This window comes from Macaca thibetana, chromosome 4 (genome assembly GCF_024542745.1).
Source record: "Macaca thibetana thibetana isolate TM-01 chromosome 4, ASM2454274v1, whole genome shotgun sequence".
NCBI lineage: Eukaryota > Metazoa > Chordata > Mammalia > Primates > Cercopithecidae > Macaca > Macaca thibetana.
Window position 1 is genome coordinate 7124760 of NC_065581.1, and position 27279 is coordinate 7152038.

The 27279-nt window shown below is 44.2% G+C and overlaps 1 protein-coding gene across 9 annotated transcripts in view; it reads left to right on the top strand.

The window, feature by feature from the left end:
- Nucleotides 1-27279, top strand: part of RREB1 (ras responsive element binding protein 1) — a 147580-nt gene that overhangs the window by 87503 nt on the left and 32798 nt on the right. For 8 of the 9 annotated variants that reach the window (XM_050789354.1, XM_050789352.1, XM_050789349.1 and 5 more), the window contains exons 7-8: nt 19433-19577; nt 20148-20284. In XM_050789354.1, coding sequence (XP_050645311.1) covers nt 19433-19577; nt 20148-20284 — 282 coding nt within the window. The other variant, XM_050789355.1, reaches the window with a different exon arrangement.

Genomic DNA, 27279 nt, shown 5'->3' on the forward strand with positions numbered 1-27279 from the left:
TTGTTAAGTCTTCAGTTTCTTTCAACGTCTCATAGTTTTCAGAGTACAAGTTAAATTTATTTATATTGGTTAAATTTATTTCTAAGTATTTTATTATTTTTGATACTACTATAAGTAGTTTTCCAATTTAATTTTTCAATTGTTCATGGCTAGTGTATTGATACACAGTTAAAATTTATATATTGATTTTGTTCCCTCCAACCTTACTGACCTCATTTATTCATTCTAGTAGTTACTTAGTGGATTCCTTAGGTTATTCTATATCATGTCTGTATTCATTTTCTCGCCTACTTGCCCCGGCTACAACCTGCAAAACAATGTCGAATAGAAGTAAAGAGAATGAACATTCTTTTCTTGTTTGTGATCTTAAGGAGAAGGCATTCAGTCTTTCCCCATTAAATATGATATTAGTTGTGGGTTTTTAAAATAAATGTTCCTTACCAGTTTGAGAAAGTTTCTTTCTTTTCCTAGTTTTTTTAGTGTTTTTATCATGAAAAAGTATTGGATTGTGTCAGATGATTTTTTTTTTTTTTTGCATCTCTAGTTGGGTTGTTTTTGTCCTTTATTCTTTTGTTGTTGTTCATTTGTTTTTTTGAGATAGAGTCTCGTTCTGTCGCCCAGGTCAGAGTGCAGTGGCGTGATCTTGGCTCACTGCAACTTGTACCTCTCGGGTTCAAGCGATTCTCCTGCCTCAGCCTCCCGGGTAGCTGGGACTACAGGTGTGCACCACTACGCCTGGCTAATTTTTTTATATTTAGTAGAGATCGGGTTTCACCATGTCAGCCAGTCTGGTCTTGAACTCCCGACCTCAGGTGATCCTCCCTCCTCAGCCTCCCAAAGTGCTGGGATTACAGGTGCGAGCCACCACGCCTGGCCCCAGATTTTGTTTCTTCTTGAGTCAGTTTCAATAGTTTGTATCTTTCTAGGAATTTTGGCGATTTCATCAAGTGATTGGTTGGCATACAATAACTCATAATATCCTTTTGTAATCCTTTTTATTCTATAAAGTCAGTAGTAATTTCCTTTCTTTCATTCCTAACTATAATAATTTGAATCTTCTTTTTTTCCCCTTAGTCAATCTAGCTAAACATTTGTAAATTTTATTGATCTTTTCAAAGAACCAACTTTTGGTTTCATTGATTTCCCTCTATTCTGTCCTCTATTTCATTAAATTACTGTTCTAAACATTATTATTTCCCCTTTTCTGCTTTCTTTAGGTTTAGTTTGACCTTTTTCCGGTGTTACAGCAAAGTATAAGTCTGGATTATTGACTTGAGAGCTTTTTAAATACAGGCTTTTATAACTGTACATTTTCCTATAAGCATTGCTTTAGTTGTTTCCCGTAAGTTTTTGTATGTTGTGTTTTCTTTTTCATTCATCTCAGCATGTTTTCTAATTTCCCTTGTGATTTCTTCTTTGACCCACTGGTTATTTAGAAGTGTGGTGTTCAGTTTTCACAAATTTGTGACTTCTCAAATTTCTTACTAATTTCTGGTTTCATTTCATTATGGTCGGGAAAATTCATTCCATTAATTTGTTACTGATTTCTAGTTTCGTTCCATTATAGTTGGGGAACATACTTTGCATGATTTCAAACTTTGTAAATGTACTGAGGCTCGTTTTATCACGTAGCATATGGTTTATCCTGGAGAATGTTCCATCTGTTTGAGAAGAATGTGTATTCTGCTGCTGTTGGGTGGAGTGTTCTATAGATTTGCTGTTAGGTCTAGTAGGTTTATAGCATTGTTCAAGTCTTCCATTTCCTTATTGATCTCCATTTATTTTTATGTACTCTGCCTTGTAAGGATTGTATAATTATTATCCCATTTTGCAAATGAGGAAAGAACTGAAGTAATAGACAGTGATAAGATTTGAATAAAGGATATCTGGCTTCAGAGGCCATGCTTTTAACTACCACAGGTTGAGTACCCCATATTCAAAACGCTTGGCACCAGAAGTGTTTGGGATTTTGATTTGTTGTTTTTTTGTTTTGTTTTGTTTTTTGGAATATTTGCACATATATAATGAGGTATCTTGAGGATGGGACACAGATGCAAGTCTGCACACAAAATTTGTATATGTTTCATATACACATGATACACATAGCCTGAGCATAATTGTATGCAATATTTTTAATATTTGTGCATGAAACAAAATTTTGACTGGGACCCATTACATGAGGTAAGGTATGGAATTTTCACTTGTGGCATCATGTCAGCTCTCAGAAAGTTTTCAATATTGAAATTTTCAATGTTTCAGATTTCAGATTTTCTGATTGGGACACATGGACTGTATGTGAGAAATCATTGATGTAGCTTTTGTGTCACTTTGCATATTAGATAAAACACTCTTTCACTCTTTTCCTCATTCTCAACACCATTCTGTGCTGTTATAGAACGTTATTTTTCAATGGTAAACTATTACTGTCATCCCACTAGCATATTCTATGTATAGTGAGCATGGGATAGTTTTGGGGGCAACCATTTTGACTGAATTTTATTACTCTGTGTTGTCTGGGTTTACTTGGATAGTCTTAGAAATTATTTTGAAGTTTTTGTAGCATAGCCCTGGGTACTATTCTAAGATACATTTCTCATTTATGGTCATTGTATTTTGGAGTTATTTATAAATATTTTTTTTTAAAGCAGGCATTGGCTGGGCACGGTGGATCACACCTGTAATCTCAGCACTTTGGGAGGTTGAGACAAGCCAGTCACTTGAGGCCAGGAGTTTGAGACCAGCCTGGCCAACATCATAATATCATGTGTCTACTAAAAATGCCAAAAATTAGCCAGATGTGGTCATGTGTGCCTGTAGTCCCAGCTACTCAGGAGGCTGAGGCACAAGAATCGCTTGAACCCATGAGGTGGAAGTTGCAGTGAGCCGAGATCTTGCCACTGCACTCCAGCCTGGGCAACAGAAGAAAAGCAGGCCTTGGGGATACTTGTTTGTGCTAATCTTTGGTTTTCTGGTACTGATTTTACTTATTATGAGGCACCTTGATTCAGAGGAGAGGACTAAATTGGGGCTGAGTTCTAATCTTAGTTCTGTAGAATTTTGTGGAAATCTCTTAATTTTTTGACACTTTAACAGAATGGCTTAGTATTACCTCACATTGAATTTGGACTCAGATTTAATAATGTTTGTAAAAGGTTCTGAAGGTTTACAGTGTACTATGGACATCCCCTGGGTAGAGGGAGTTTCTGAGTCTGTATTGTTAGAGTTGAAACCACCATAATGACAATCTAGGAAAGTGTTCCACTACTAGCTGTGTGATCCCAGACAAGTTACTTGACACCTCTGTGTCCGAATTATTTCATTGTAAAAGGTAGTATTAGCCGTACCTACCTCATGGGAATGCTGTGATGATCAGTAAATAACATATGCAAAGCACTTGGATAGTTGTTGTTAAATGGTACGTATCAATAATGATTACTACTCTTTTATTGTTGTATGTGCCAGAGAGGGAAAATATATTGAGTAAACATTCTTATAATGCCAGAAAATAAATTGAGTAAATTGAGAGTGATTTCTTTTAAGTTTGCTTGTTTTAGTTTTTGCTACACTAAATCTGTAATTTAAGTAACTATTTTTGAAATATTGGGGATTATCATACTACATTTATTATGTCTTTGCAGAAAGTTGCAAATAATGAGTTAAAAAAACATTTGGGTTTTGGTAAATCACATAAAAGTCATTACCATTTCATTTGTTGGCGAAACTGTACTTTTGAAAAAAATTATAAAAATGTGAGAACACTTACAAAAATGTGCCAGAGAGAGTGGAGTTAGATTTATTTGCCCCAGTGGATCTGTTCCAGAATCTGAGACTCTAGTAGTGAGCTGTGATCTCTCCCAAGCACATACCTGTGGGCCTGTGTTACATTAATCAGGGGCCAGAACTGCCCTGGGATGTGTGTGCAGGAATTAAAAAGAGTAATGCAACCCAGGTCCTGAGAAGCACAGAAGGCAATCAGTCGACTTGTGAGAGTTTAGTGCTTAAGATCAAAGTTCTTTTTCTTGTTTCCCTTCCGCTATCACTGCTTCCCAAGGTCTGTTGGCACCTGCTGGGATTGGGTAGTGCCCAGGAATTCCCTCATGGGGTCTCCAGAGCCGACGCTAAGCTGAGGGATCAGAGAACCTCTGCCTCCGCTTCCCAGGGCACCCACACCCAGGTGCCTCCGTTCCATCTTGTTTATAACCTGCTCGAGGCTCTCCCTCAACTGTGCCAGTTTCGTCTGACATGGCCCTGTGCTCTGATTTTTGGCTCCTCCCCTGAGGGGTACAGATTGGGTGGGGCCTCTGCCGTGGCATGATTCTCTGTAGCGTGGATTTCTGGAGTTTCGTTTCTCTGAAGGCTTGATTCCACAAGGCTGGTCTGTGCTGTGCTCCTCAACAGCACAGTTGATGACCACACAGCTTACCCTTCTCCCTTCTTCTGCTCACCCCCTGGTCTGAAGGCTGTCCACACTCACACATGGGGTGCACACCTCCGTGTGTGTGCACACTCTTCCAGATGAGCCCAGCCCTCCAGTTTTGCCTGCTTGAGGCAGATCTGGGCTCCACCCCAAAGTTGTTTTTTTTTTTTTTTTTTTTTTTTTTTGCTGAAACACTCAGAGGGCCTCACAACACAGACTCTGAGGACTACATCCTTTGAAGTTTCAAGTTACTTTTAGCTGATATTGAGGTGTATAGAGCAACTCACTCTATTTCCTTTGGCCTATAGTCATTTTATGAGTATTTGTTAGTTATCTGTATTTATAATGCGACTCAGTCTTTTTGTAGAGTTTCCTTTATCTTAGTTTTATAAGAGGACACTCAGAATTGTTATATTGGCCAAATAAAGTAAACTTCACAGAATGAAAGTAGCATATTAAATTATGTGTAGTCGTAGACAGATGCTTTGTAGCACTGATAAAGCCTATAACTTCTTACACTTTTTACTAGTAAATAAATTTACTTGATCTTTTAAAAGTAATTATATTTTGGCAAGTAGGGAGATGAGAGTGATGCTAATACCAACTTATTTTGAGAAAGGTTAGGATAAAGGCCTTTTTAATTTATTACTTATATTATTTTAATTTGTTTTGAGAAAGGTTAGGGTAAAGACCTTTTTAATTTATTACTATATCTGGTATAGCTTTGTGAGCTGCCACTTCCCTGTATGCAGATTCTCATGTTTTTGAGGTTTGAAAATCCTTTGTCCCAAGCCTTTCTAACCACAGCTCAGTTGCTGAGCAGAAGAGTAGGTTGCCATCAAGTACAAAACATGTATCATGGAAACATCACCGTGGCTCCAGCTTTTAACTTCCCAGAACTCTTTATCAGTTGCTCCCACGTTGAAAATTTGGATTGAGTGGTGCTCGTCTTCCAAAACAAACTTGGGAAACTGAGCCAGAGCATGCCTCTGGGAGAGCTCAATGTAGGAAAAAGGGCATTGAGCTTTGCAATATGCAAAGCGTGTTCCAGAAAGTGCTGGGCTGCAAAGCTGTGAAGAAATGATACTTGAAACAGAGGATTGAAATGTGCCTCATTTGGAATAAAGCCTGTCTCTAAAACTGGTATTTTCCTTTTAAAATTGCTTTGGGGAAATAGGAAATTAATTTTCACTTTGCTCTGTATTTTACAGACTGTAGACTTTTAATTCTAAAGAGAGTTGTGGAGCATGTGTTACATTTAAGGACATACTTAAGACCCTGGCAGAGGCAAGTTTTCATGACTGACTTCATTTATTCTTTGAAGAGTAGGGATGTGTTCTGATTTCAACTGTCATTAGAATGGTGAAGATGGGCCAGTACTTTGGGAGGCCAAGGTGAGTGGGTCACTTTAGGACAAGAGTTCAAGACCAGCTTGGCCAGCATGGCAAAACCGCATCTCTATTTAAAAAAAAAACAAAAATTAACCAGGTGTGGTGGCACTTACCTGTAATCCCAGCTGCCCAGGAGATGGAGTTCACTTGAACTCATGAGGCGGAGGCTGCAGTGAGCCGAGATTGCGCTACTGCACTCCAACCTGGGCAACAAAGCGAAACTTTGCCTCAAAAAGAAGGGGTAAGATGAAGAAGGGAAATCCTTGGAACATCATCTAGTTGTTTTGTTGCAGGCTTTTTTCCTGCGGCCATAGGCATGATTTTTTTCTGTTGCCAAGTGTAGGAGACATAGGACCTGAGGATGCCCCTGGACATCAGGATAGGCTTCAGGAACAGAGGCTTATATATTCCTATTATGCTTGAAGAAAATATTAGCTGCACAGAAATGTGACCTGCTCCATGACAAATGAGACCACGAAGGCTCTGAATTTAGCATACTACTCTCAGATGCCTAGGCTAAGCCAGCCCTTGGCGCACAACTGCACTTGGGTATCTGGAACAGGTGGCCAGTATTAAATGAGAGAAGGAGCAGAGGTAGCACAGTGTTTCTGAAAGCAGGGGACAGTCATTTCTTTACCCTCAGTGCCCAGCAAGAGGAAGGGTCCTGTGAACTTCCATCATGGTCATGTCAAGTTTCTGAGGACACCCTGTAGCTTGTTCTGGCACGTGTTGCTTCTCAAGGGTGGAGGTGACCACTCAAAGGTTCAGTCAGTCCCATCTTAAAATTAATCTCGTAATCACAAGGTCCCTGTCCCTCTTGACATATTCTTCTGCAGGAAGGAAGGTATCAGGACAGTTCACATGGAAATAAATTATATATTTATTTGTAGGATAAAACTCTGTGGGTCACCCTGCCCTGGACTGTGTGAACGTTTTTTTTCCATTGAAATACTTCTATGGAAAAGAAAAGCTTAAAAGCATTTCAGTTGTCTACATCCAAGGGGGAAAGACAAATCAAAAGCAAATGTCCTTCAGGGATGCTCAGAGATCTTAACACATTTAACTCCACTTAGAAGGACATAAATGTTCTATACAAAGACTGTTGAGGGGTTTGTGTAAATGTGATTTTAATGGGATATTCGTAGTCAGCATAGCTGTATGAACTGTATATATCTCCTGATACATGTTAGGCATTTAGTGAATATTTGGTACTGTAGTTTCATCGTGATAATACTTGGGTATCAAAGCAGTTTTCAGCATATGTTAGTACTCTGAACACTAAAATAGACATACTTCTGGTATAATTTAGAAAGCTTTTCTTTAAGAAGGGCTGAAACTTCTCTTTTAACCAGATAAAATATATGTAAGTGTAATATCCCATTCCATGATCATTCCACTTAATATGCTTTTCCCTCTCTTGAGAGTGCACCTTGGTAAGAGGCCCATAATCTTCCCTCCAGAGTGGAGATTTTCCACTAGATAAGACATGGAGAAAAAGAGCGGATATGTACAAATTTGTTGATTACAGCAGAATGTCTGAGCTACCAGTTCCCCCCAAAAGCATTATTAAGCTTTCACCACATAAGCTTACTAATTGATTAAATAAATTTAGCCTTTCTTTACATCTCGTTGGCTGGATGTGAAACCTGTGTGCTTTTATTTTTACTTCAGTAGTGGTTTAAAGAAGGGCGACATCTTCTGTGGTGCTTCTGAGTCCTGATAGCTCTGCCTAACTTTTCTGGCCAGGGCTGATAAAGGATACTCTCTGGAGTGGTCAAGAGCCTCAATTTCTTCGTCTTTAGTGGGGGTAATGTTTACTCACAAAATCTGTTAGAAGGATTAAATGCTGTAACATATACTCAAGCCTCTGGCTCATGTTAGGTGCACAACAAATTGTAGTTCAAGGCCTTCCGTTCTCTTCTCTCTTAAGATATTTAACCCAGCAGCTCCTTATACCTACTTGTTCAGCAGATGGATTTACTAAAGTGAGAAAATACACTCCCAGCTTCTTAACAATTGGGGCAACATAGGCTGCATTCTAAGAACCCAAGAGCCTGGTAACAATGCTGTGCAACAGTAGCTGTGTGTCATGCTGAATTTCCGTGGCCAAGTTGTGCAAATCCTTATTATTACCTGAACACTTGCCTTTTTTTTGTTTGATTGCTTGTTCTATGATGTTTACATATGTATGTGTGTATGTGTGTGTGCTTGGGTTTTTGTGTGTGTGGTTTTTTGTTTTGAGACAGGGTCTCACTCTGTCTCCCAGACTAGAGTACAGTGGCGCCATCATAGCTCACTGTAGCCTCAACCTCCCAGGCTCAAGCGATCCTCCCACCTTACCCTCCCGAGTAGCTGGGACTACAGGCACACTCCACCATGCCTGGCCTGTTTTTATACTTTTTTAGTGTGGATTTGCATTAATACTATTAGATGAGATTCTGTGGTTCTTTCCAGAATTTTTACTTTGCATTTTAGAAACCTGAATAGTTGAAAGCTACCACTATCCTCTGAGAAAAAAGGTAGGCAAGTGGGATTTGTCACTGAATTTTATTCTTCAAATAAGATAAAAAGTGTAAGAAAGTTATCAAAGCCAAAAGTTGGCCAATTTTAATTGACAGTCTCTTGTGTAGCCTGTTTTTTGTTTGCTAGACTTGACCTTCCTCAAAACATTTTCCCTTTTACTTTGTGTTTTTTTCTTTTCTAATACCCTTTAACAATCAGCACAACTTATTTTTTATATATATGGGTATATATGTGTGTGTATATGTGTTTATTTATATATATATATTTTTTAATTTTTTGAGATGGGGTTTTGCTCTTGTTGCCCAGGCTGGGGTGCCGTGGCGCAATCTCCACCTCCTGGGTTCAAGCAATTCTCCTGCCTCAGCCTCCTGAGTAGCTGGTATTACAGGCATGTGCCACCATACCCAGTTAATTTTGTTTTTTTAGTAGAGACGGGGTTTCACCATGTTGGCCAGGCTGGTCTCAAACTCCTGACCTCAGGTGATCCACCCACCTCAGCCTCCCAAAGTGCTGGGATTACAGGCGTGAGCCACCATGCCCGGCTTACTTTGTACTTTTGAAGAAATATTTGAGAAACCTCCTTGTAGCTGATGCTTACTTTTAATTTAGAATTTCTCTCTGAATTGAACTGACCAAGTTCAAGTTCAGTTATGCCAACGAGCATAACAATCATAAAACTGTCCAAGTGGACACTGTCCCCTCAGTGGACATGTTAAGCAGCAATCAAGTCTTTTTCATCCTATCGCTACTTCTCAAATTTATGATCTGGCTCATAGTTAGTTTTTTATCATTTGGTCAACTGGATGCTAATATTTATAACTTAAGTTTTCTTCTGTTTTAGCAGAGTTGGTGTTCGTTAGTTTGTTTTTTGGAAACTAAGGAAATGCAAAATAAATTTTATCTTTAATGCAGGCAGTACAGTATTTTTGACATATCTTGTTGAGTTATTTCAGCAGCTCAGTCTTACCAGGTAAAACTGGTGGATGGCAGCAGAATCTGGAACATCATGCTTGCCCACACTTGAACAGCAAGCAGGGGTGAGAGTGAGAAATTAGGTTAGGGAAGGTAAGGGATGGGCTTGCTGGGGGTAGGATGAGGAGCAAGAAGCTGGCCTCTGCTCTGGAATGCAGCGTGCCCTGGTGTCCTCGCCGACCATGCCCCTTGTCTGATGCGCTGAGGACTTTGAACAGGTCCTGAGTGTGTGTCCAGTTTAGTTTCATAACACGAAAGTGGCAAAGTCAAGAGGGAGCCTGACTTCCAGCATTAGATCACAAAATGAAACCTGCAGGGACCTGGCAGCAGTTCCACCGTAGCAGTTCACAGGGTTTTATACCTTACATTTTTCCGCCTTTGTTTAAATATCCAACCTGTCCGACCTGTTCGGGCTGAACAAGCTGGTGCTAGCAAACCCCGAAGCGTGCCCACTCACTGTCAACCTTTTTCTGATGTGTTAAGGAAGGTGATTAGTGGCAACATTGCCCCCTCAGCGCCCATCCCACCTTCCCCACTGAAACATGAACAAGAAGCATTGAAGTCTTAGCCTGTGTATTCATGATACGGATTCTCATCTCACCTTTGGCACGTTTGTGTGCCTGTGGGCCGTCCTCAGCTTCTCTTGGGGCTCTGGGATGCTTAATGGAAAGGTTGTTGGCCTTCAGTGGAGAAAGATTTTGTATTTCCTTAAACCGGAGATTCAGTTGCATAATGGGTTCATTGGTCCTGCGGTGTCAGCACTTAATTCTTCCTCTTCATGCTTATATAACCCAGCTTGCTCAAGAGGACTGCTGTTCCAAGTTTATGGGTGGGAAAACTGAGGTCTGCGATGCTGCAGGTTCTTCCAGGGCTCTCCTCTCCGGTTTCTGTTAGTAGATGGTATACTGTTGCTCCCTCGACATCTCTGGAGAACAGGGGCCATGTGTGCACCGTGTCCATCCGTTTATTTAGATAAAAGTGGCTATAAACGGCCTTGGTCATACAGAAGGACTCTGTCACCTGGTTGGTCTTGGGAGGTGACATTTCTCTTTGGATTCATTTATATTCATCATTCTCTCTCCAATCTTGGTTCCCGTTTCCTTGCCAGCAGTTTCTCAGTGGCCCCTAAGCAATATAACACAACATCTCCAGAGTGGGTGGCTCTCCTTTTTCACTAGGCTTCTTCCTGCACTCGCCCACTGCACCTTCCACTTTCCTCATGGGCGCGTGGCCGACCATCTGGGATGGCCCCGCCCGTGCATTTCTTGTTCCTCTTTTGGAACTGGCTGAGGAGTGGCAGTGACTTCGCACTGCCCTGTCATGAAGATAGTCATCTCTTCCTCCTGCACAGAGTGAGTGACTAGGTCCTGCCTTCTTGAAGACACCTCAAGCGGTCTCCCTTCAAGCTGAAGTGGGAAATGGCCTCTGTGACTTCAGCACTTCCCTCCTCCTACGAAGCTTAGGTGTGGGGGTTGGCGTATATGATTTTAGCCGTTGCCCTGGGAAGCTGGTCTCTGTGGTGGCTGGTGATGGCTTCGCTCAGAGGGGACAGCTCTGGGCTCTTGAGGTCACTTTGGGAATGATGACTTAAGTTGGGGCACCATCACCTCACACTGTAATATGAGGATATTCAGCGTCCCTGCTGGGAGAGGCCAGCCATGGGTGTGGGATTTGGACCCCAGGCTGCATGTAAATGTTGAGGAAACCGAGGGAGGTTAGCCTGGGGAAGAAGAAGAGGCCATGACAACACAGCGGCTGCCCTGAGGTATCTAAGGCCTGTCCATGGGAAATGGGAGCCTTCCACTGATGTCTCTGGACTCATCCAGGAAGGGCCTAGCCAGCCGATTGCAGCTCCGTGTTAATGAGAGTTCTCTTTGGGTGAGAGAAACGTCAGTTCATCCAACTTCTGAGGTCTTTTGTTTGTTTTTAAGAATGTCTGATTTTGTATGAAAATATGTACTGTGTATTTTTGTGGATTTTGTAAATAGGTATGGGGACCAAATAACATGAACATTTATTTTAGCATAAATAAGCAGGCAAGGGAAAAAGACAAGCACAAGCAGATGTAGGGTGTTACTGATTCAAGGGCAGGGCAGTTAGGAATCATGTCTAGAGTAAAAGATTTTTAAAAGGTTGGTGCTGGTTAATGTGGACTCACTGCCAACACCCCCTACCCGCTACTGGATCTGAAAGTCGAGAGGAGGAAGGAGCTGTAGAGGTAGCAGAGAAGGGGCCTCAGTTTTCTAAGTAGACAGTCATTAGCAAGAGAATGTCATCCCTTGACGCTGGGCTCAGGAGTTCGAGGCTGCACTGAGCTTGGATCGCACCACTGCACTCTAGCCTGGGTGATGCAGCAAGATTCTGTTTCCAGAAAGAAAAGAATATATATTCTTCAGGCATTATCATTCTAGCTCAGTTCATCATTAAGGAAGTATCTGTACCAAGAAACCAGAAGGACCAAGATAGAAAAGGAACTGCTGTCTCCAAATACTGCCAAGGAACCTGAGGCAGGAGAGCAGAGATGGTGGTCCAGCCTGGAGAGCCATGACCCCACGCCTGGGGTTGGAGAGAAGCTCTGGGCTGATGAGCAGTGGAGATTGAGAGCCTGCCAAAGCGTTTGCTTACAAGGAACATGAAAATGAACCCCTGGTACACCTGGACTTCAAATTAAATCTCATCAAATTTAACTGTATCCTTACACTGGCTCCATTGGAATGCTATGCTACAGTCAGTAGATGAGAGACGCTCTCTATTTGGGGACATGTTGCCCTAGTATTGCAGGGAAAGGGGGGCTTGTAGAGGAAATCTGTGCTGTGGAGCATGTGGTCTTTACAGACACCTCCCTGAATGAAGGCAGTAGGAATAAACCTCAGTATCAGCCACAAAGCTTGACTTTGTCACGGCCTCCATGGGCCACATTGCCCACATCAGAGGCTGCGGGATCTAACCGGCCGCTGGTGGTGGCTGCAGTGTGTGGTGCATTTCACCAGGAGCATCCCGAGAGCCCTGGGAGCCGCCTGGCTGACGGCATTCCCACAGCGAGCCTACGGACTGCGGGCTTACACTTCATGCCAGGCTGACTTTGGACTTCTCTAAGATGGCTGGCTTTGGGGGTCAGCACAGGTGCTTACGCATTGTCTAACCTTCCTCCACACCCTGGGACAGCTGGTGTGACCTGCCTTCCGGACAGGCATGACTGAACCCAAACAACACCTGAATTACTAGAAGGTGCCTCTGCACTTTGCAGGTGGGGCCACACCAGGAATTGCCACCTTGCTGTACTCCCCTCACCCCCTCCCACTCTGTCTGCTCTCCGTCCCCCATTTGCTTGCATAGAACTTGATTGGCATTACAAGCATCATCCACAGCCCTGCACGCTGAGCTCCTCTCCTAGGCATTTGTTATGAAAGCATACACACATCTTTCTAGAGATGTACTTTGGCCAGAAATGTAGGTTGTGCAGCTGTGGAGGTTCTTAATCTTATTCACTCCCTCTTTGTTTATCACAAGGCTTTTTTGGACAAAAAAAAAAGCAAGCACCAGGTACGGATGAGGATGTCTCTATAACCAGCCTGCCAGACCCTGTTTGAACCTGTTGCCTCTGGCTTGGCATGTCTTGGGCCGTGCTGTGTGTGCTTTGTATACAGCGTCCTGTGTCCTGACAGAGTGACTTTCCTCACGGTACCATTCACTCAGAGTATCAAATGAGTCGGCTTCTCCATTAACAGTCCTAGGAGGAAATTGAGACTGAAAAGTTAGCAAATACTGGAAGTGTCTATATTTCTCCTGAGGTTTAACCTTCACACGTAAATTACACACGGAGAGCTTGAAGAATGTCTGAGACCTGCTGTGAGGGCAGCTATGACCAAGTAATCTTTGGTTTGGATCACATTTAAACTGGTCGAGAGTTTCCCAAAGGATTTTGCCCCCAAAAGAATTTTAAGAATGTTAAATTTCCCAACTTTTTGGTTAAGCATTTATGCCTGGTAAACTGATGCAGAGACTGCTGGTATATTGGAAGATGAGTCTGGGAGATGTCTAATGCTGGTATCCAAAAAATGTTAGCGTCCTGGTCAAATGGTTAACCAAACCTGCAAACGGTGCAGAGAGCTGGAGAAGTTCACTATGATCCTGTGGTTCTCATGCTTAAGCAGGCTTCAGTATCACCTGCGGGGCTTGTGCAAGCCAGACTGCTGGGCCCTGACCCAGTGCCTACCAGTCTGCAGGTCTGGGGTGGGACTCAGGGGTTTTTATTTGCATTAAGCTCCCAGATGGTGCCCATGCTGCTGGTCAGAAGCCTGTCAGTCTAGGAGACTGACAGGATTGTCCTCATTTTACCAGTGTGGAAACTGAAGCTGAGGGAGCCCAAGATTCTCTGGAGTCTCCATGGTTACTGGTGGCAGAACAAAGATCACACGTCTCAAATGTGTCACTGCTCAGAGACCACCCAAAAGTTTCATTGCATCACATGGTGTCTGTCTACACCATCTTCCCACCCAGATTCCTGATTGCTGCTCAGAGAAAGCCAGTGCTTGAATAGCTAAGAGCTTTACCCCATTCCCAAATCTAATGACTTAACATGCCTAAAGAAGGTCAGCAGAAAGTTCCTGTATTTGGAACTGGAAAGGAGAACATTCAGGGAGGCAGGGAGGGTCAGGTTTTAGGGATTGGTCTGTCTCCCCGGAGTTATTGACCAGCCTTCAGCCCTTGCACAGGGTGTACTCTTTGGTTTAACTCTGATGTTTTCAATATTGTCACAGATAACCTACCCTACTACAATGGACCATCTCAAATTTTAGAAAGCAAATGATTACACTTGTGGGAGAAAAGCCATTTAAGCTGAAAATCAGCATCTACTCCTAGATTCAAAGTAGGCTCCAGTTGTGCCAAAAAGTGCTCAGATTTGGGGTTTTTTTTTTTTTCCAAGTTTAAAAAACATCTGCAATATTTGTGTTCGTTTATCACTGTAAAAGCCTCTTTGGGTGTTATGAATAGGATAAAACTTCTTGACTCCAAAAGTTCTGATAAAATTCCTTCCTTAGACCACAGTGCGGCAGGATTCCTACTATTAAAGTGTCATGCTTCCAAAAGAGAATCACAGAATTTTATGGAAAAGCAGAAATATACTTGGATTTTACATTAACCTCTCTCTATAATGAGTGTAGGTATTGTTTGGAATGAACAAACATGAATTCCAATAAGAAAAGATTAACATGTCCTCAGTGTTCATAGTTAGAGTGTTTTCGATTGAAGTCCCTACAGTGTGGCACTGTTCACAATCTCATGTCAGGTTTGCTCACACCAAATTCTAGCAAGGCAAGTTGTAAGGTGTCCTGGAACCTGAGAATAAATGTCATAGTAATACTCTGAGTGAAGCAAACATTTTCTACATACACTTCATTCCTTCACTCCTTCATTTGTCCATTCAGGAATTCAACAAATATTTATTTGTTTGTTCTTCCATCCAGCAGTTTAGCAGATACTTACTGACCAACACCTATGTGCCACCAGGGCTCATGCAGAGAACAACAGAGACCAGGTTCTTGCTGTAATGGAACTTACTTTCAATTGAGGGTGAGGGGACAGTCAGACGAGTAAAATACATGGTATATTCAACTACTGCTGTGTGCTGTGGAGGAAGGAACACTAAATTGTGGGCATGAGAGCATCTGCACAGGTGGGGTGTGGGGCCTCAGGCAAGGCTTTGCAGGAGAGGCACGTGGCACAAAACCTGGACGGCAGGAGCCAGGCTTGGGAAGGTCTGGGGTGCAGTTTTCCAGACAGAAATAGCAAGCACCTGAGTCCCGGAGGTGGGAACTAGTTGGATGCGTTTGAGGGACCCACAGGGGCTAGTCTGTCTGAAAGGGCCTTGGGATGGAAGAGGGCAGGGTGCTCCACTGTTGAAGTCTAGCAGATAGGTGGAAGCCAGATTTAGTTTAATTCTAAGAATGGGACTGTCAGAGGAATTTAAGCAGGGAAGTGGTATGATTGGTCCTGTGTTTTAGATGCTCAGTCTGACTGCTGGATAGAAAATGGAAAATAAGAGAGCAAGAGGAAGAGCAGAGTGGCCAGTTTAAGATACTAAGACCAGCTGGTAGGAATTCCTGCCACTGCTAGTGTTTATGCAATGTATCCATTGAAATGTGAATTCTTATATATGGATCTCCGCACACTTGTTCAGTTATTAGACCTTAAGACAGATTTCTAGGAGAGGAATTACTGAGGTAAAGATCATACATATTTAAACTTCATATCTCTAGTGCTCAGCCACTTTGCAGAAAGGCGGTCACTCATTTCTACTCTCACCAATGATGAGAGAGTACCAGTCTTCTGAACCAGACCAGCACCGCATATTGTTAATGTAAGACTTTCTCACCCTCGCCAATCTGGAAGGTGAAAAGATGTACTGCTCAGGTGCAGAATGGAGGAGATGTGGTTTGATAGCAGTAAATGAAGTAATCATGGGGGTTGTGATTGACAACAAACTTGGTAGGAACTGAGGGTATAAACACACCCAATGGAACCCACCCAGGCTCCCTTTATGTAGCTTCTGGAGGTCATAGTGCCAGCCATGTGCTCTGAGCTGTCAGATCACATCCAGACTGAATTTGCATCTGGATCCAGCATTTCATGAAGGATACCTGTACACTGGAGAGCATTCCAAGGTTACTTGGGACCAGTATAATTCCACAGACTTGCAAGCAGAGCTTCAGGGGAGCTGTTCGCTTTTGAAAAGAGAACACATTACAGAAGCGCAGTAGTCCTCTTACACTATTGGAAGAGCTGCCACGCGGATGAGAACATACACTGATGCTATACCACAGCATCTCCCTTGAGGACAGATAGACAGTTAAAGCAAGGACAGAATTTGTGACTCCATGTGAGGGAGATGGTTTTAACAATTAGAACAGCCGGGCCGGGCGCGGTGCCTCAAGCCTGTAATCCCAGCACTTTGGGAGGCCGAGGCGGGCGGATCACGAGGTCAGGAGATCGAGACCATCCTGGCTGACACGGTGAAACCCCGTCTCTACTAAAAAATACAAAAAACTAGCCGGGCGAGGTGGTGGGCGCCTGTAGTCCCAGCTACCGGGGAGGCTGAGGCAGGAGAATGGCGTGAACCCGGGAGGCGGAGCCTGCAGTGAGCTGAGATCCGGCCACTGCACTCCAGCCTGGGCGGCAGAGTGAGACTCCGTCTCAAAAAAAAAAAAAAAAAAAAAAAAAAAACAATTAGAACAGCCGGTGAAAATGGAGAAGTCCTTGTTGGTGGAAGTGTCCAAGCAGAACTAAATGGTGATGCCTCCAGTCTGTTGTGGAGAGGGACTTTCTATGCAGAATAGAGGGCTGAATCCCATCCCAGCTCCCGTCCAGTTCATGGGCTCCTTGTCATTTATTGACTCTCAGGATGCATGGAACTTAGACAGATTAGCCCTTGAAATCAACCCTGAGAGAAAGACTCAGGCCTTCTAAGGATTAGAATATTCTCTTTCCCATCACCCCTAATTTGTTTTGGCTACAGCTTGAGGGGAAGGGGTCACTAGTGTCTCATCATGATGATCCTGGCTCCACTTCCTTTGAGCTTTTGGGAGGAAATGAACAGCGCAAGTTGCCACTCCTGTTGTTGGAGGCCAGGGAAGCAGAGCAGGGGTCAGAGCAGTGGGGAGAATCTCTCACTACATCACATCCATCGTCAGACCTGGCCGGACCCCTCCAACCCTGCAGTTCACCCGTGGGCTGAATTGAGGTTGTCAATGCACCCGTGGCTTTTGCTCATCATGTGGTTTGAAGGACAAAGCAAGAATTTCCCATGTTGTGCCCAGTAGCTGGGGATTTCACCCTGGAATGGAGCGGTGCTTGTGCTTTCGCACCTGGGGTTCTGGGGCTCAGTGGGAGAACTGGAGTGAGCCCCGTCTGTCAGACTGTCTTGGCCTGCTTTTGTCGCTCTGCCGCTTCTAGGAGTGATGCAGTTCAAGGGCAGCCCCAGCTTTCCAGACTAGGATAGAGGCTCTGCAGTCCTTGAGCAAAACTGGAGGTGGCAGCGTTCTATGCCTGAGCTGTGGGCTCCTCACCCCCTTCACTCTCCTGTTGAAGTTTGGTAGTAACTGTGCCACCTGTGGCCACAGTCCACCAGAGAGGAAGTGTCCAGGTTCAGGTTGTATCCCTAAGATTCCAGCTGGTGATCCAGAACAGAGTTAACTGACTGGCGTGGTCTTGAGAGAGAGGTTGGGGTTGGGGGAAGAGCATGAGCTCAGAGTCGGCGCACATAGGTCAAATCAAGCTCTGAGGCTGTGGGCAGGTTGACCTCCCTGCACGTCAGCTGCCACATCTGCAAAATGGAAATAATGATCTGTCTAAGGTTCCTGCTAGGCCCTCACTAAGTGTTGGCCTCAGTCCCTCCTTTATGAAAACAACTTCTTTCATAAATCCCAAGAACAAAATAATTAAGTATCATTTTGTATTTTTATAAATATTATGTCCTATTATTCAAAAGATATTGCTTGAAATGGGCTCATGAACTGTTTATAGTTGTCAACCTCTTAATTTTTAATATTCTCATATCAACTGTAGAAAAGGGTGTGGGTTCTGTTAATTAAAATTCGCTTTGAGTAATTTATTGAAAGGGCAGGTTTGATGCTAGTTTACATCTCTTATCATACTTTCTCAACTCTTAGATGCTTTCTTTAAAATGAGCATTTCTAAAATTGGAGTGTCAAAAACTTGCCAGCCTTTCTTTTTTGCTCCTAATGCCAATATTGAGGGATGGTGTCCTCAAATCACAATCACTTTGGAATAGAGGTGGTGCTTAGAACAAAGCTATTTATTCCCATTAACTTTCACAAGGCTTTAGGAGGCCAAGAACTAAATAATGTTTGTTTGTGATTCTTTATTATTATTCTGTTTCTTTCTTTCTTTTTTTTTTTGAGATCGGTTCTCACTCTGTCTCCCAGGCTAGAGTGCAGTGACATGATCATAGCTCACTGCAGCCGTGACCTCCTGAGAGCCAATACCATGCCACTGCACTCCAGCCTGGGCAACAGAGCAAGACTCCGTCTCAACAGCAACAACAAAGGAGAGTACAGCTAAAAAGAGAGCGAAACTTCTTTTCAGAAGGGTGAGAGGATAGCTCATGAAAATTTTGCTGTCTTTCCCTACTCCTGAGAATTTCTCAAGCAAGATAATCCTATAAAATAGTTATTCATAAAAAGCTGTGACTGTGGTCCTAAATCTGGCACAGTTCAACCACAGTTATATGACGATGGTCATGATGATTGTCATTGGCAAAACTAAATCATTTTTATGTTGCAAAATTAGGAAATTAAAACTCACTATTCATTTGTAATGTCATTTGTTTCCTGTATATCTTGGGACCTTGTTCTTAGAATGTGTGTTTTAGAAGTCAGTAAAGTAAGGTCACTTAAGTTGAATAACCTATAAGACTCTCTTTTTGGAATAGACATACACATATTTTATGTAATACTTTCTTATCATATGGGTAGCCTAGTCCTGTAGATATTAGAGTTACCGCATGTAACTTTTTCATTCTACTGTCCGAGTTAACTCTTGTGATCTATAAATCCACATAATACTACGAACAACAGGGAACTGCTTTCAGGTCTTAAGCACTCTGGACATTTGCTCTGTTAGCATGTCTCGAATTTGACCACCAAAATGCTTCCAAAGCAGAAAAGACAGATGTGTACAACAGATAGATGGGAGGTGGGTTCTGGGGGCAAGGATAGCATTAGCACTTAGTTTATGAACTAGTGGAACAGTTTAGCATCTGGGAATTCTTTATTCTATAGAATTCCATGTCCTAAAATAGTACTTTTTGTCTGCATGAGTGGATCAGGTCACCAGATAGTTTGTTTTCATCTCGTTAATGCCAGTTAAGTTCATGAATGTCTTCTAGTGAACAGCAAGGCATTGAGCAACACTTTTGGACAGCACTTGGAAGAGCTTTTAGAGAGGTTCAAGGAGATTATAGAGTTTTAGAAAGACAGAAGTCACTGTATAAATTATATCTCATGTCTCTTAACTAAAGAAAATTTAAGTACCAATGCCTAAATATAAAATATTAAAAACATAAATGAACTGACTTCTAAAGATCACATTGTGTGTGTGTTCTTTTCAGACATATGAAGATCCATGAGAAGGACCCTAACAGTGCCACAGCCACAGCCCCTCCATCTCCTCTGAAACGTAGGCGATTGTCCTCCAAGAGGAAACTGAGTCACGATGCCGAGTCAGAGAGAGAAGACCCAGCACCAGCTAAAAAGGTCCTCTTGGCTCCCAGCGCAGATTCACCTGCTTATGGGACTTCTGTCAGAAATACCACTAATCTTTATTTTCTCAGTGTGGAGACTTGGCAGACATCCATCCTAAGCTCTTAAGCTGTGTTTTCCCATACTGTTTCTGTAGAGTGTCTGAGAGAAGAGTGCTAGTGTGCACTTCCTCTTTGGAGCCCCTTTGCTGAGCCCGGAGATGAAATGAAGAGCTTTTACAGTTGTTTCCATGCTTTCTACCTGATTTTTCTAGCTAAAACGCAAGCTTCAAAAGCGTTTGGGACTCTTGTTCTTACTTTTTTATTACCAGTGCTGGCAGATACCAGGTGCTGCATAAGTACTTGTCAGGTGGGTGGGTGGGTGGGTGGGTGGATGAATGGTAGTGTTCCGGGAGTATTTGTTGTGTGAATGAATGAATGGTCAGGTCCTTAATAATCAGGATTGGATAATGCAACCCTTGCCTTTTATTATTGTAAATCTCTGAACTTAGCATTGGCCTCTCTTCTGAAGCCATCCCATGTGGGAGACCTCCCTCGTGACTTCACTTTTTTCCTTTTCCCTCAGATGGTAGAAGATGGGCAGTCAGGTGACTTGGAGAAGAAGGCTGATGAAGTCTTTCACTGCCCAGTATGTTTCAAGGAGTTTGTTTGCAAGTATGGACTGGAGACCCACATGGAGACCCATTCAGATAACCCACTAAGGTAGGAGAAGGGGTGAACTAGACCTTGTTCATTCCTGTTTCTCCTGGCATGTGACAATGTTCTTAAGTCCTATTACTCCACACTGGGCTCTAGTGATTGAACTTGTGCACAACATTAGGGAGGCAGTTCAGAAAGTACTGGTGTGAGGAAGAAGTTGGCTGAGAGTTGTCAGAGGGTGGCTGTATCCACAGGGTGTTCACATAGTTCACTGTGCCTTCCTTCTCTCAGCAAAGCCCCTTGAGTAGTCACCAGTGAGCCCCTGAACACTGGGGAGTCTGCTGTCACGGGTGTTCTTGGACAACAGATAGATTTTCTTGGCAAAAGATGTTGCCACTCAAATGACTATTAGCAATGCATGAATATGTGGCCCAAACAGGGACAGCCCGTGTGTTGGATACCCCTGGCACAGCACTGGTGCATCATAGGCACTAAGAAGTGTTTGAACTGAGCTAGACCTCATAGCACAGAAACCTGAGAAGCCATTTTGGGGTAAGAGAAAGTTCTGCTTAGTGCAGGACACTTGGCCAAAAATGGAGCCTGATATGTTTCAATAAAAAAGTGAAAGGTGATTGCTCTGCCATCCAGCTTCAATTGTAGGGGCTTCCCAGCTCCAGTGTTTCTGATCCTCAGCCTTGCCAGGCAGAAGACATGGGTAGTGACAGGACTTCCCAGAAGAATTCAGGGGACTCATCTTTCTTTCTCTACCTTCTCTCATAATTCATCAGGCAGTCAGTCCTGTATTCTTGATGAATTGATAGATTTGGAAGTTTTTCGTAGAGAATTGCCACTTTAAAAATGTTATCTGCCAGAGATTTTAAGCATTGGAAAGAACAAAGAACTACTTAGGAACCCCTGCTGTTGTTGAGAGACTTGAAAGTAGCCCATCCTGGAAGTCACACACAGCTGCAGGGTCACAAGCACAGAGCGGGGCCATACATGCGTGCAGCTTTGGGTTTTAGAAGACAGCTTGGGAATGCAGGAATTTGGGCATCTGTTTGCCTGAATCCCTGATATATGGACCAGATTTCCTTCTTGAAGACACGTGTTTAGCTGTGACTTAGGAATGGGAAAATCTGAGCAAGCTGAAGACGTATGTTATAGGGAAAAGCCGAATTGTACAGTAACATGATGCCAGGTCAAATATGATTATCCTTAATCACATTAGCCTGACATTTTTCCATTGGTGAGGGAAAAAGGAACTTACGAAGAATTTAAACTGCTGAACAGTTGAAGTGCTATAAAATGTTTTTACGGAACTCCCCAGTCTCAAGAAATTGCCTGATCATTGAGTTGGGCACAGACTGGTTGTCAGGCCTAGACCCCACTCCTGTCTCTGCTCATACAGGACCTCAGCCATCTACATCTGAACCTGTTTTCTCATCCTTCAAATTGAAGGAGGGCAGGACTAGATAATCCTTGTGTTCCTAAAGCCTTCTTGTTTTTTTGTTTTGTTTTGTTTTGTTTGTTTGTTTGTTTTTGAGAAAAGTTTTGCTTTGTCTCCCAGGCTGGAGTACACTGGCGCAATCTTGGCTTACTGCAACCTCTGCCTCCTGGGTTCAAGCGATTCTCCTGCCTCAGCCTCTCAAGTAGCTGGGATTACAGGTGTGTACCACCACACCTGGCTAATTTTTTTGTGTTTTTGGTAGAGATGGGGTTTCACCATTTTGGCCAGGCTTGTCTCAAACTCCTGACCTCTGGTGATCTGCCCCACCTTGGCTTCCTAAAGTGCTGGGATTATAGGCATGAACCACCATGCCCAGCCCCAAAGCCTGCTTCTTAACAGTTGTTTTATTCTGTCTACCAGGAAAAAGCATATGGCTCCTCTCTGTGCAGGCCCTCTAGTTCTGAGAGATTGGGAAACTTCACAGGTTCAGGAATGCCCACAGCATCCCCAGGATATGGACTTGTAGTGGGTGGCAAATACTGAAATAGTTCTCTAGATCAAGGACCTGAGTGAGCAGAGATGACATTATCAGCTGAGCCTCCCAAAGCGAATCATGAGCAGAGGCAGAAACAGCACAGGGGACCCCAGCTCCTGCTCACGTGGCTACCCAGCAGCCTTGAGAGCCGGTGCTGCAGTGAATACAGGCTGTGTCTGAGCCCCTCTGTGTACGTTCTCTCACTTCATATTATTCTGTGCTCAGTTACCACCTTAGAAACTATCATTTACCCCCGTCTAGATAATTCTATTCTGCAGGAAAAATAATGTGGCTCCCACAAGCGATTTCTGAGCAGTCCAAGCCTGCATAGCACGTTGTGTGGCAGCGATAGAGGCAGATCAAGTGACCCCTTCTGAAATGCTGACCTGGGTGAGGGACGAGGTTCTCCTGAAGCAGTCCTCTGAGCAAGGACCTGCTCCAGGGAGGCCAGGCTTCCTCTGCACAGAGGTTGGAGATGGGCGTTGCACTGGATGCTCATCACTTTTTTCATGGTTGGGATGGGCAGGATTTGGTGAGTGATTACTCCACAGTGATGGTAGGGCTGGTGGTGTAGACAGGCTGTGAAGCTGAACCCTCAGTCCCGCATGTCCAGCTAGCTGACCTAGAGGATTTTCCTCACCTGTTTACAAATAACGCCCTGTGTTTGGTGAGGGGTTGGCTGAGACAGTTTCGTAGCCTGACAGGGACTTGGCCCCTCTGGGCAGGCTCTCACTTTGCTGGCCCCACAGCTGTGGCTGAGGGGTGGCCCATAAGAAGAGGTTGCCAGGCATCCTTTGTGGGGGCACACAGACCACCCCCTGCCCAGTGCCTCGATCTATAATTGTTGCTAGGTGGGGTGGGGCTGGCATGGAAACCAAAAAGAGTTGATTACAGAACATGGTTAATGTCCCTTTGCTCCTCTCTGCTCTGCCGATCCCCGTAATAGCCTGCTGTCAGAGGAGGCCGGGGGCAGCCTGCGCCAGCAGGGACTAGCTGGGCGGTGAACTGGGACAGTAGCTGGTGGCAGAGACAGCTTGTTAACCCAGAACTAAAATAGACACCAGCTCCATTTCAAACCCCAGAGGCAGCAGAACCACAGTGGGATGCTACCCGCTTAGACTGGAGGTTTGTAACTCAAAACAGCTGTTGCCTTCTCACTCTCCTGCATTTGTCTCCCTTCCCCCGCCACCAACACTGGCAACGTGCCCATTGTTCTTTAATAAAAAGTGTTGGAAATCCAAACTCATGTAAATCTCGATTCCATGTCCCTCCACTCCACTGTGTTTCAAATGAATGAAATGTTATCATAGAACAAAAGGAAGATACAAAGCTGCCTTAGAGATGCCAGCTCTTACGGTCGGGTGTTAGCTTCACCCTGACATGACCAATGGTCAGTCATCCCCCTTCCCCCACGACTCCCCAGATGAGGGAGAGAAGGCAGAGGAGGAAACAGAGTCAGGCTATGGTGAGCTGGCATTTGGAATTGGAGGTGAGGGACGGAGTGTTCAGAGAGCAGGCGGCTACACAGAGGACATCCTTTGTGTGAGGATGTTGCTGGGCACTGAATGTCCATCAGAATAGAACAGAGCAACTGGCCATACCCTGCTGTGAATGAAGTCAGCTGGGAGGTGCATCCAGGTCAGCAGGAGAATCCGAGCCACGTGGGTCCCTGAAATTTTCTAATAACCACATTTCATTTCATTTCATTTTGAGGATCTCGCTCTGTCACCCAGGCTGGTGTCCAGTGGCATGATTATTACTCACTGCACCTTGACCTCCCAGGCTTTTAAGTGACCCTTCCACCTCAGCTTCCCAAGTAGCTGGAACCACAGGCATGTGCCACCCCATGCAGCTAATTTTTTTTGTATTTTTTGTAGAGACAGAGTCTCCCTATGTTGTCCAGGCTGGTCTTGAACTCCTGGGCTCAAGTGATCCCCCCACCTTAGCCACCCAAAGTGCCGGGATTGTAGGTGTGAGCCACCGTGCCTGGCCCTAGTAGTCATGTTTTTAAAAGTGAAAAGAAAGAGACAAAATGAATAATGCTTCGAGTATACCAATATCATCAAAATATGTCAACATATAATCAACAGAAAAATTGTGAGTGATGTGGTTCACATTCTTGCTTCCATGTACTGACTTTGAAATCTGGTGTGTGTGGCGCGACACCAGCCCATCTTGACTGCACCACACCAGCCACATTTCAGGTGCTTAACAGTCCACAGAGAGGTTTCAGACAAGCCACCTATGGCAGGGAGGGCCGCAGCTTTGATGCGGAGCCGTGTCTTGTGTGTGAAGGCCCAAGGGCGGCAGCTGGATGGTCACCCTGTTGGCACAGCCACTGCTGAGGGTGAAACTTGGCCAAAGTTATTGTGTAATCTTAGATGGCCCCCTGATGAAAGGAGTTCGGGTAATAAGTAATGTTAACATCATTTCAGTTAAAATGTACCCAGCAAATGATTGAGTTTGTACTGTGCGCCAGGCACTTGCCCAGGCTTGAAGGAAAGAGTGATGTTTGAGACAGGGTACAGGCTAGGCACAAAACAAGCTAGTTGGTTATAAAGCAAAGTTCAGAGGTGAGTTCACGGCCCAGGAGGGCACGTTTCCCTCAAATTCCAGGCAGGGGGATCTGGTGGATGCAAAGCTTCTCCTTGTTTACATCAGAGGCTGTGGGGCTTCACTTAATTTCCTCTGGGTCAGGGCCCAACTGGGTCTGGTACTTCATTGACCCTGGTCATCTCTGAGTTCAAGGTGATGACATGAAATCTCTGTTGGGAATTAGTACGTAAGGAGCCCGAGGGGGCTCTAGCAGGCACCTCGGCTCCATGAGTAGGGAGGGCAGCTGAGACCACCCCCTGCCTGTATCTTAGTAGTGGGGCCACCAGAGGGAAATGCCTTCTTTTTCCTGCATTCTCGACTGTTCCAAGGAATGTTTACCTCCCTTCACTGCACACCTACCACCTACAGAGACCCCAAGACGACTCATCATCTACCCGGTATTGATCCTGTCAAATGTCGTCCTAAAAACAGGGAGAAGATAAAATACTTGTTAGCATCTTGTATTCAAGAGTCCATGAGTCTGAGGCTTGGGCAGGCAGAAACAGATTTTAAACACTTCTGGGGGCTGTGAACAGAGGTCCCTCCAGGAGGGGAGGACTGCTCCCACCCCTCACCTGACAGGTACAGAAGCCTTGGTCAGGACTACCCTGCCCCCCACCCAAGGGCCAGAGCGAGGAGTGGCCCACCCAGCTTTGGTGCCCACTACACACCCTTCATGAAGTCCTCAGACTCTGCCCAGTGCTTCACGCCACGCTGGTTTGGTTGAACAATCGGAGTGGGGCATTGGGTTGCCGTGTGCAACCCAGGCGGGTTCCTGGGGCATGGGGAGGGGCGGCTGCCTGGCCAGGGCCCTGTCACAGGGCCATCACTGTTGCTCGAAGCAACTGGGAGAGATTAGTGCAGCTGTTGGATGTCAGTTCTCTGCCCTGAGATAGGCAGGGGAGGGTGGGCTGAGAGGAGAGGAATGTGTGAGTTGGTTGAGACTCTAGAGGAGAGGTTGTTTGCACTTACTCCTTTTGGCCTCTGGAGACAGAACAGGAAAAATGAAGCATGAAATCCCTTTTGAGAAGGAATGCCAGCCTCTCCATTAAAACACAATAATGAGGAAGGAATTCAGTATCTGAAGGAAATGGCCAAGCTGAGTGGCAGCTTCTCGGCAGGTATTTCGCAGGTTCTGCTGATGAGGGTTGCAGGGAGCAGGGAGTGTCAGCGTTAGGAAATGCTCCCAGCTGAGCCAGCGTCCAGGCATTAGGGATGTGTGGGTCACATAAGGAGCCAGGGCATCTGCAAATAGCTGTCCTCTGAACGCACAGCCCGGCAGAGTGGAATGAAGCCAGCCGGCTCCGTCCCAGCCTGCCGCCTGGCAGCTCTGTGACCTCGGACAAGTGGTGACTCGGTTTCCCTATCTGGAAAATAGATTTGAAGACTGTTGTGAGGATGAAGGGAGATATTCCACAATCCTCAGAGTGTAACAAATACTAAATGCAATTTTTCTTCTGGTACTATTTAGAATGCATGTATTTTTAAATATTTTAAACCTTCCAACATTTACAGTTACAGGTGTTGTGCCACTCTATGGCTATCCCATTCCAGCGGAATTGAAAAGGAGTCAAATTCCATGTGTGATTTACTTGGTAGAGAACATGAAAGCAGTTTGTCCTTTACTCTTATAAACAGCTGTTTTTATCTAGTTTCACTTTTGTAAAGATTGGGAAATGGAGTGGCTCTTTAAATTTAGTTTTGAGTCCTGCTTCCCATGTTTCTTAATCCCACTATGTGGAAAGCAGAGATTTAGAAACGTGAAGGAACTCGACACCTCTGCGTCACAGAACCACACGTCACTTTCCTTAGATTGTTGGGGGATCCCTAGGGTTCTAAGGAAGTGAGTTTCCTGATGTTTGAAATTTGCCAATGCAGCCTTTCAAAAATATGCTTAGCGTAGTTTAAAAAAAAAAAATTCACCCTTCTTGCTGATTGTGAGGAGGTCATATGTCCTTCAGCTGTCACAGTGGTAGACTTGATGGAGTTACGTGACAGAGAACAGAGCCCAAGGAAGCACCTGAGCGGTTTTTCATCTCTGGGTTACTCTGTTAAGGCTTGTTTGTTGACTTCGGGATTTTCATCTTGTTCTAGAGAGTTAAGGTCACCAGATGAATAAAGTATTACTGTTAGTGAGCACTGGGGGAACTAATCCCAAAACTGTTAAGCCACAAGGTTAAGAAGTTTAAAAAAAAAAAGACTTTTGGTGTCCTTGTTTTCCATTTCTGTAAATCACATTGCTGATAAATTTGCCTTTGGGCATGCACCCTACCCGTTTTAGGTACTAGGCTCAGTTACTGGCTACAGATTCCACATGCCCTTTTCAGGGCTGATGCTGTTAACGGTGATAGTTATTCCTGATAAGTACCTTAACTCTGCTGTGAGGTATCAAAACTGATGGATCTATTTTTGGCTGCCTCTTTACCATTACTCCTTCTAAAGAATGTGTACAGCATAACAACATATTTATCACACTGCATT